Raw genomic sequence first — 11,436 nt, 5'->3', positions numbered from 1 at the left:
GGAGAGGGGAGAGGGGAGAGAGACTTTAGCTCATCACAGTGGTTGCATCCACATCTCTCCCTGCTCTGAGCACACATACCGCTCTCCCTGTGCTCACACAGCGGTGCTGTCAAGCCCAGCTGCCTTAGCCTGGAAGACAAGGAGAGGGCAAAGTCTGTTTTGTAGGAACGACATCACTAAGTTATATCATGCCTGTTTCAAAGGAGCTGCAAAATGAGGGCTATTGCTCTGCTTGCATAACAAAAGGGTACAAAAAGAAGTGCCTGCTCGGCTAAACCCGCTGGCAAACTGCAGAGTCACTGAAGAAGCGGCAGCTGAAACAAAAACAAACTGCAAAATAAGCACAATGAGGGAAGAGCACTGCTATATACCTGGACTGTGCCGACTGCAGCTGTTAAAGCATCTTCTTTTAATAAAATACAATGATGACATTAGGTTTTATAAAAAGTTTTCAAGACACTGAAACTGAAGTCACTCATCATTTATGTAAAATTGCAAATTCACACCACTGCCAGAAAGTACAAAAAGAAACTATTTCGATTTTAAGATTATAGATGCGATCTGCTGATGTAGATATAACAAGGCTAATGGGAATTCATTCAGCAGTCAAACAAAATGAGTAACTATCTCCATGGCTTCTGTTATGTGCAGAACGCCACTATTTCTGCCCTCCCTTGCCATCTGATAGCTCTTTTAACATCAGTTTGCTCACTGGAAATTTGAACAGCCTGAGATTTCGCAAAGAACAAGTAGCTTCTTCCTTCCCAGCCTGGTCACAAAGACCCTGAAAGCACTCAGGATGCTGCACAGCACAGCTCTCATCACCATTTTGAAACCTTCTGTGGATATTAAGAACCCCAAAATGATGCTCATAGTGTAGTGCATATACACCATTGAGCTGGGTAACAGAATATTTTAGTGCCAGGAGAACCAACAAAGAAGAACTGCAAAAGAAATGAAAGAAAGATTGGATTATTTCCTCTGCCACTGGTCCCTTGCATATTCCTGAAAAGCCACTTATATTGGCGCTTCTATTTCTCCTCTGGGTGTTGAGTACCTTCAGTATTTGGACTGTCAGGACTGTATCTTACACGCTCCTACAGCATCCCAAGGTGGGATTCAGTTTGAAAACTATGAATCTTACTATTCTGACTCCAGAAACGTAACTGCTTTAACAAGCTGTGCACCCCTACTCATATACACACTCAGTGAAGGGGTTTGAGGGACAGGATGCTTTCCATCCCCTCCAGTTGCAAAATGCCAAAGGTAAACAGATACTCAGATGCTATCATCATCTTGAGGAAGGTTACCTCACATCCTGCACCAGGAGTCTATCCAGAAGAACCATCAGAAGTCACCATGTACTAGCTCCTTAGGAAACCCAGAGACTCTGCAGTCTCAGATCCTCAAAATTAACTCTCCAGCTGAGGAACAAGACATTAGTTTTCATGATCTGAATGAAGAAGAGATCATGCACATAATGTAGGGGCCTTCCAACCAAAAAGGAAGACTCCGACCCAATTATGAAAACCCAGCACTGTGAGGGATAAGTCTGTAAGCTCTGTAGATAAGCCCTGGCACAGGGCATGGTACGGCAAACACAAACAGATCTCATGACAACAACGGGCCAGCTACAGTAACAAATCTTTCCTTATCAGAAAAAGATCCTCAGAAAGATTAATTACAACACATATGAGTAACAAATCTTTCCTTATCAGAAAAATTAATTACAACACATACCGAGTCCAGGGAATACCAAGTGTTCAGCTTTTTTGGGTCATTTTGAGGTCAAGTGAAAACAGACATAAGGCAGTCCACAGTGTTTTAGGACATGACTTGTGATCTACCTTTCAACTATCAGTCATCGCGATAAGGGAAACCTACACTAATCCATCAGAGGTGAGCTGCCATTATAGCCAGTGCTCCAAGAAAGGCTAAATATCACAGACCTCATATCAATACCTGGTTCTGGCCCTCTGGGAAGTCAGTGAAGAGCTTGATGAACACCACCATCCTGACTACTGAAGGTCAAGACGAGTGAAACTAGTCCTTACTCTGAAATTCTGAAATAATTGCAGGTAGCCTGAGTTTGTGAATTAAGACAATTCGATATTCTCAAAACCAGTACCAGGCACGATCTCCTTTCCCTCTAAGATAATAGGAAGTAGCTGCCTTATGACCCCTTCTGCTAGGATTAGAGGAAATAGTCTCTACAGGTGCAGGGAAGGACCTCTTGTCAAAGCAGCACCTAAGAAAAAAGAATGGATAGTGATGCGAGCCCGCAGACATGTACCAGACCAGACATGGGAGCAAGAGAGTCCATATCTAACCTAGACATAACAAGGTAACACTTCAGTCAGAACAGTCATAGGAGGTGCAGAAATTGGAAGGAGCAGATGGAAGTAGGGCATGCCCAAGCCTTACACAGATTCAGAGAAAAAAATCGCAGTGGGAAACGAGCGTGCGCAGGACATACAACCAAAACAGAATAATTAATATTTTCTCTGAAGAAAATTTGTTGCAGCGCCTGCAACTTCGGATGGATTCAAATAAAAGGTCCTATGGTTTAAGACATGATATGCTTCTGTTTCTCACAGAAGAGATATCAGTTACCATAATTACCTTTTTTGGCATAGAGTAGGTTAGGTACAAATGTTAAGAAGCCCAAAACTATGCTCAAAAGTAATAAATTCTAATGCATAATAAAACAGAATTGGGATAAAAGTATTTTAATAGTACCTAAACAATATAAAACAGGTTGAAGATTGATTACAAGTTTGATATAGCTATGTAGTAAATTCTACAATCAAACCACAACAGCTGCAAAAAAGTTCCCCTCACCCTTTTTTAATTGAATTATATCACTTCATGTCTCATATTCCATCTTTTGCACTATCACCTACTTCACTATGAGAGGAAAGAAATTGCTTTTACATACTCTAACTTACACTGTACCTTTACTTGTTTATTTATTAGCCACAGATGTATACACCTAGTTTAGCTATCACTGTATCTATGTATTGTTTGCATGTGTAAAGCCATAATATAATAGGGTGGAAGTCAAACCATGTATCCCTGGCTTTCAACTGCATGTAAATGCAAAGATTGACTATCGTTCTGTAGTTCAATTGCACTGTAAGAGCTATCCATAACCCCTTCTAATACACATCTCCAAAACCAAGACCATCACTATTATCAAAACATCTTGGGGACTAGCTTAGAAAAGCAAGTCAGCTTCTTCGTATCAGAAATCCTGAACTCCTCTTTGGAAACTACGTATTTTCTATTCTTAAAAATTTGAGTTTCGTACACCATAGGAATAAAAATCTGAGTGATTAAGGTGTGTATTTTCCAGTCCCAATAAGGAAGGCAGAAAGTAATGGCAGGGTCACATCCTCCAGCAAAGACCTATCAAGCCTCTTGCAAAAAAGATGTGGCAGATTTATTTCCTTTTGGGGCAAATACTACAGGAAAACCAGAAGCTGCATAGGACAGAGAAATTAAGCCAGAGAATGAATTTCACTACATTACATACCTCACAGTAATATTCTGTGTGGACTCTTCTGTGCCGTCATGTGAAAGTGTAAGGTATTTCACAGAAACGTTGGCATAACTCTCCGTGTGGCTCAACCATGAGCTGGGTAAAAGGAACCAACTAAGCTGGTTTACAGTATTCGCCAAAAAAGGGTGAGAACCAATTACCACCACCCCATAAACCAGATCCACATGCACTAACTGGGGAAGTGAGAAAGAGGGTCAAGTAGCAACATTGAAAGGAATCTGCAGGACGGAGCACAAAGCTCACCCAAAGAATAACAAGGCGGCCTCTTCAAGAAAGAGAAGAGAAACCACCACGGACTCTCGGGACCACGGCTAAGGATAAAAGTACACGTGCGGCTGGGAGGGGTTAATGAAATCATTTTCATATGTATAATTCTCATGAATATGTAAAGCCTCCATTGTAATAAATACGGTCTAGCTAGAAGCCGTGGTACGCACATTGGGTGGAGTGATCCCCCGTGCATCCAGCGCTGCAATAAAGAGAATGCCTGTTTCTTAATACTACATTGGTGTTAAGGAGTTTATTCCCGATTTCGGTGGCAACATCAATACCTTAAGCAAAAATTGCCAAACAATTTGCAACACCGCTATGTAGCTCACACCACATTAAGTGCATCCTCACACAAAAATTCAGGCTTCCTCCACTTTTAAAGCGGACACAGAGACTAAGAATTCACACAAGGAGCGTACAGTGTCTTATATGCTATAAACTCACACTATAGTTTAATGAGCACCCGCTTTTCTTTATAGGCAAATCCTAAGTAGGTAATTCCTGACCTTTTATTCTTGTTAAGCCCTGTCCTCTCCTATTGCTTTTCTTTTTTTTCCCCTCCTCTGTGAAATTTGGGAATAAATTCAAATTTCCCTCTTATTACTAGTATGGGCTATTGGCCAAAACATGTTTGTATTTTTTGTCCTCCTCTTCCCTTGGCTCTTGGTTTGATGGCTCAGTTTTGTATGTTAACTCATTCTATTTCCTGAATTTCCAGCACGGTATTTTTCTTTACTCACCCTTACCCCTTCCACTCTATGTCTTCCCCTCATCTATTGTCAACAGATTCCTGGTGCTACTGGCAACTCCTTTATATTAATAATTTTCCTTACCAACACAGCCAACTGACTGCCTGTTGCCACAGAATCCACAGGGAGCGGCGACTAGAACAGAAGAAATAGCTAAAACGTTACTAGGAAAGAGAGAGGGAGGAAGAAAACAAATTCATTCGCCGTGCGAGATTAGCAATAACCCTTCTACAGATCAACCAGGGTTTGAAGCAACTCTGAAGGAAGGAGCAAAGGGCGGATTGTGGTGTTCAAACTCTCCGGGTAATTTGCAATTTTAGTGTAGACAACAGTTTGGAGGAAACCAATAGCTATGGATAAAAGATGGTTGGAAGTGTGCTTGGTTAGGGTTGGGTTTTTTTGTTTAAATCCAGGTCAGAATAACATTATGGGCAACTACCAAAATATATCTATTCTGTATGGAGAGAGTAAAATGTTACAATACATCACCTACTTGTTAAACCCAAGGCCCAACATAGCAAGTATCGCTGTATTTGTACATTCTCCTTTACAAACTTTTATATTGGCAAATTCCTGAAACAGGGAATCCAGTGTCTCAAATAGCAGGAAATGCAGATCAAGGAAAACTACTAAAGAATTCCTAGATGGATAACCACATTTCATCTAAAAGATACTGCTTACCTTCAGAACGCCAGCAGTGGCAGTCTGAATTAGAAGGAATGTGCAAGGAACTGGGTTCATCTAACACAAACTCTATATTCTTTTTCCCCCAGAACCATCTGTGGCTTTGAGGGAAATAAAAGAGCATGTTGAGAATGTACTGCTGGTGAAACTATACCAGTATCAGTCCCAAACAGTCTGAAACAGGCTCTCCTTACAGAAACAGTAACCACCCGGAGCTCTGTCAGAGCACAGGGGACTTTGACAGTGGTTCCAGTGGAATCTGAGGAAGTTAGATGGCTGTACAATGTTAATTCTGTAGCTTGAGGGGGAAGTGTGCATGGAGACTTAAGCAGAGAGGAAAAAGAATGCAAATGTTTTGGTTAACATTAAACTGAGGTTGCCATTGCTGCTCTGCCACAAAGGGAAAACAATGCCCATAGCAGTGGAAAGCACTACGAGGGAGCAATACTCTACCCAGCATCCCTACCATAATTATCAGTTTATGTCTAATGTTAGCTTGTGCTAAGCATCCTTGGATAGAAGGGATTTTCAAACATTAAGTAGAAAAGGTAATTTGCCCATCCTGGGCTATTTGGAGTTTGAATCTTGTGTCTACATAAACTATTCTGTAACTTTGCGACTGACAGGGGAAGAAAGCTCTCTATTTTCTACCATAGACTGTATGTAAAAATAAAATGTATTTATTTTTAGTATTTGGCTCTAGATGGAAGTGTGAAGTTAAAAATATCTTCAGGGGAAAAAAAAAAAAAAACCCACGTTGAAAAAAGTTCAGGGTGCAAGATAATCTTACAACAGCAAACTTGGGTCTCCACTGAGAACCACCCCTGCCGTGGGCAGTAAGAGCCAACCACCCCCCAGCTCCCTACTCACCCCTACAGCTCTACACGACAACACAGGGCATATGTCTGATCCACACAGAGCTTTCAAAGAAAATCTAGCATCAGGCAGACACACGCTTATCGACATGAAAACCAACAGCTTAGCGGGGCTTCAAAATGGCACATATGTGAAAACATCACCTTCCAGTTACACCGTATGCATAGCACATCTTTAAATACTGACATGACAATTGAGCAGTCAGAGCTTTGTGAGACATTTCAAAACAGTGGTAGAGCCCTTGCTCTCTTAGCTTCTTTCACCACTCTGGCCATGCAGTCCCCCTCCTAGTGCCAGCCAGGAGGCGCGGATGTATTTCCCTTCCAGCATGGTAAGAGGAGCACCAAATGAAGCTGTAGCTCCTTTTGTTTTTAAAGGTGGGACAAGGAAAGGGCATGCATCACAAAAAACTCTGCCAGGAAACATCATGGTGACAACAGCTATCATTCAGGAAAAAACAAGCTTTTCCTTTCTCGAAAACAAATACCACAAAAAGTATTCTTGCTATCCATCACGTGTTCTTGCTTAAAGCAAACTACAGATATAAACCAACCTTGGAATATCTGACATATTTTGACCCACAACGCAACATCCCTCCCCCGGGGAACAATGCAAGCAACTCATCTAACACAAAGAAGTCACCATCACCTTCTTGACTACATAACTCTATAGCGATCGATCTCTTACAAGTTACGCCCATGTGTTATAAACATCAGCAGAAACTTGAGAAACCGGATCCTCTTGTATTTCCATCTCCCCTAGACTCAGTATGGTATTTACTGTAGCTCAGTGAAGACCTGCAATACCATTTTAGATGGGATACTGAGACTTTAAGAATTATTTTTGTTCCAATTTGGCACAAAACGCAAAACATTCTGGAATCCTGCACAAACAGAAAGGACTGTTGTGCACCTAATTCTGGGACACTCCAATTTATGAGAATAGTCTAAGACCAAAGCAGAGTTCAACAGCCAATGCTACATTTCCTGGAGCTGTGAGAGCTACCACAGCTACACAATCGCAACTCAACCACCGCCTTTCCCTGCCCACAGGACCCCGTGATGCACAATGACTGCTGAAGTCCACCAAGTGCATTCTCTATTGCTGACATCTACCTCTGCCAGTAATACACTGGGGCTGTTTTGTGCTTTAGTTTCGGTTTGGTTGTTTGTGGTTGGTTGGTTGTTTTTCATTAAGGCCCTCTGAGTCCTCAGAACCAGAAGAGGAAGAGAAGCCAATCTGGGGTGAGAAAGTAGAGGAAAGAAAGAACGTACCATTCCCAGACTACTCTCTGTCACAGTCCAGGCTTGTTACAGAGGTAGCTCTTAAGAAAACTTCACAGACAGGTGAGTGGCAGAAAGAAGCTGCTTTTGACAAATAATCTAGACACACACGTACCATGCGCTCTTTTTTTTTTCCTTCTAAACAGAAATCTTTAAGTACTCTTTCCAACTCAGCACAAAACTTCAAGCCATCAAACAAAGTTTCCAAAACAGAAGTACAGTATAATTTTTGATGAAAACAAATGCAAAAAATGGAATGTTCCTTCAAACACCTGAAGTTCCCGAGCCGTCTGGATAAAACCAACACTTCCTTCTTTTATTCTCTGAAGTGACATTATCAAGGATCTGCTAACCCTATGTTCCTTAATTAGCTATGCTTGCTTTCATAGACATTCCAGTTTTATACCGTCTACAGCATGTTTTTCACACATGCACCTCTTTTCATCAAATAAAACTTATTTTAAATCCTACCCACTACTAGTGGACAGTACAAGAGGATAAGGAAAGAGTAACTTCACTCCTCTACTGAAGAAACAACATTTATGTAAAATACCTACAAATAGGGAATTCTTTCAATACATATGAGAAAATATTGTTCTAGCTACTAAGTGCTCTAATCAGCAGTTAATTGTTTGTGTGTGCATATAGCAATACAAACCCGTCGTATGGCTATCTATATATTCTCATATGTTACATACACCTACACATATATTTTACACACTTGCTTCATCAACAAAACAGGCTACTCAGAATGCCATTATGGAAAATATTTGTAACAAATCTTTCTCCAGACATGCTCCTTCTCGGCACTGAAGTCTGGAAAACTTTGCCTTGATATGTTAAAGTTTGTGTGAATAGCAAACCAGATAATTCAATTCAAGTTTAACTTCTGATTTAAAAAAAACAAGTTATGTTCAGCTTTTTGTGTATCAAACCTGAATACGTATTACAGAGATAGGACTAAAATTGTAATGTCAATTTTTGCTAAACTGAAGTAATGCTCAAAAAACGAACATCTACAGTGACTACTGAAAGTGACAGACTACACTTTCATTGGAAACCAGGCATTTAATGTTAAGAAGAGATTAACAATGATAATGTTCTTAGAAAACAGCATCTGAGCACACACTGTGTATTTATCCAAACCCAAAATTTGGCCCTAAATCTTAATCACCCTGCATCTAAGTGCAGCTTAACACTGTCTTGTAATAAAACTAGGCTAATACATCATACAGAGAATAATTTACATATTCATTGCCAAAAAAAAGTTAAGATTTTATAACAGGTTACAGTAAAATGCACTAGGTTTCCATAGAAAAAGAACTTACTTTCCTACAGACATTCAAGTAGCCTCTAAGCTCCATCACAATATATAAACACGTACCTTTTTGTAGCAGAACAAAACAAACACAATTAAATGTAATTTCTAAAAAAATCACTCGCCACCAAACTGAAAAGGGAAATGCGTGCATGACCATACTAGTGGAAAAATTGTTATTTAATATTCAGGTTACTTACAGATTTGTTGTCCAGCCTGCAAGATCTCCGCTGTCCATAATAAGGTGATTTCCATCCAGGAGCCCAGGGGGGCTACTAGAGAAGGCAGGTGTTGGAGACTGGGAAGAAAGAGAATCCATGCTCCCAGTTGGGGTGTCTTCTCGAGGAGAGCTGTGACTGTCAGCTAGAAAAGAGAGCACAAGTCAGAAGGATACTAAAGGAATCTTCTCACGAACCAAAGAAGCTACTTTGGTAACAACGTCCTGAAATATATATGAGAAGAAACTTTACTGTCCCATCTTCACAGGATATTTTGGAGGACAAGCAATCCCCTAGCATTTCCCAAAAGGTACCATTGCACAGTTTCCTCCATCATTACCACCAGGCTATCTTCACAGCGCGATGTATTCCTAGTCCCCTTTTCAACATGTGTTTTATGTGGATGAAATGCTAGATTTTGGGGGGTTATTTTTAGACAAATGCAGCACTTCATATAACAAAACAGTTTAGGCCATACACATTTGTGCGTCTCTCCAAAACACAGTCTCTAAAAACAACTTAATACGCATTTGAGGAAATGATTGCTCAAGTACCATAAGCACAATCCTATCAAATATGAAACAATGAAATTTAGAAAGGTCAGAATAAGCAGGAGACCTCTAACATGCAATACCCAAGAATGTTACTTTTATTACTGCTTTTTAACGGTGTTACTTTTAAGATAACTCATTGTATTCTGATCTACTATTTGTTTTCATAGGCTGCTCTTAGAGTATTACTCCGGAGGCAACACGTTCAGATATGAATGCCTAAGAAAACATAAAAGGAACACCATTCCTATCCCACGGACAGTAAAAAAAGTTACCGATGTGGCACAGCACTCACTGCAAACCATGCTGACACATGTAGCCAAACAGCACGTTCTTCACTAAAAAGTTAACCTTCACCCACATAGCTTTTCCCTTTTCATTTTTTATTTAAACATCAGCTGTACATTTTATAAATTCTAAAGGAGGTGTATGAAATGAGGACAACTGCAAACATTGAAGTGTCCAGCACAGCTAAGCCCGCAATCTCATATAGGGCCTGTGGCTGTCTTCAGAATATTAATATTTAACAGCAATAAGAGTCATTTCCAGCCACCCTTTACAAGGCTCCCTGTATCCTTTCCTTTCCTCCTCTGTCCCTCCCACTCCCACTAGCACTCGTGAACATAGCCCACAGCCCTGCTAAATAACAACATCACAAAAGCTCCTATAGTGTTGATTAGATACCGCTGATCCCACAGTCTTGGTAAAGCGTTCTGCTCCTTTGGGGCAAAAATCAACAACCAAGTCCTAACACAGCATCACAACAATATGATCAAAAGATGTTAAAATATTGTGCTTGGTTGACAAGCCCTTTCGCTTATATACAGTACTATACAAGACAAAGCCCTATACAATATTACTTTCTATTTCTAAATCAATTGGTATCTGCACAGTGAACAACTAAGCTTAATTCTACTACATCAAGCTAGGCAGTACTGTTGCAACAGTATCTTTCATTTGTGTTTTTCTTCTTAATTAAAAATGCAACAACAATGAAACATGGGCAATGAAAAGCCACCTTCACTGGATAAAATCCTTCTCACAACTTTATTACTGCCTCAACCAGTTCAATTCCTTCTGCTTCGAAAGCAGAAAGCTAACAAAGTACCCGTTCGCTTCCCCAGCCATCTCGTCCTCACCCCCCTCCCAGCAACTCTCAGGGAACAACTTCCCCAGAGTAAAACAACATACAACTAAAATCACCAACATGATAAAAGTGGTCATCTGGAAATGTCTCCCTAAAGCAGCTGCTAATTTAAGGATCTAAATTAGCCCATAGTAACAGAGTACAATAAGCTCTGAGGAAGACAACATTAACCTGGGAAAGCGAGTCACTCGCATTCCAGCCCAATCCTGCTCACCTCGCACCTGCAGCCAGGCCACCATGCTGCCGCTCACGTTTACATGACACGAGAATCGTAGGGAGTGTCAGGTAAAAACTAATTCATTACATCTCATTTGCAGGTGTATTATAGAATCATAGAATGGTTTAGGGTGGAAGGGACCTTAAAGATCATAAAGTTCCAACCCCCCTGCCATGGGCAGGGACACCTCCCACTAGACCAGGTTGCCCAAGGCCACATCCAGTCTGGCCTTAAACACCTCCAGGGATGGGGCCTCAACAACTTCTCTGGGCAACCGGTTCCAGTGCCTCACCGCCCTCAAAGTGAAAATTTTTTTCCTAATGTTTAATCTAAACCTGCCCTCTTCCAGTTTAAAGCCATTCTCCCTCATCCTGTCACTACATGCCCTAGTAAAAAGTCCTCCCCCAACTACATCTGCAGGTCCTGAGGGAACCGGCAGATGAAGTCGCTAAGCCACTAGCCATCATATTTGAGAAGTCATGGCGGTCTGGTGAGGTTCCTGCCGACTGGAAAAGGGAAAACATAACCCCTATTTTCAAAAAGGGAAATAAGGAAGACCCA

At 40.9% G+C, this 11,436-nt stretch overlaps 1 protein-coding gene across 1 annotated transcript in view; it reads right to left on the bottom strand.

Moving 5' to 3' along the window:
- ARHGAP10 (Rho GTPase activating protein 10) overlaps positions 1-11,436 on the bottom strand; it is a 112,643-nt gene that overhangs the window by 16,481 nt on the left and 84,726 nt on the right. Inside the window, exon 20 of the mRNA XM_009890759.1 lies at positions 8,943-9,105. Within this exon, the coding sequence (XP_009889061.1) occupies positions 8,943-9,105 (163 nt within the window). The remainder of the gene's footprint in view (positions 1-8,942; positions 9,106-11,436) is intronic.

This window comes from Charadrius vociferus, unplaced genomic scaffold (assembly GCF_000708025.1).
Source record: "Charadrius vociferus isolate BGI_N301 unplaced genomic scaffold, ASM70802v2 scaffold178, whole genome shotgun sequence".
Lineage (NCBI taxonomy): Eukaryota > Metazoa > Chordata > Aves > Charadriiformes > Charadriidae > Charadrius > Charadrius vociferus.
Note: the sequence above shows the minus strand (reverse complement) of the source record. Positions and strands in the feature narration are given on the sequence as shown.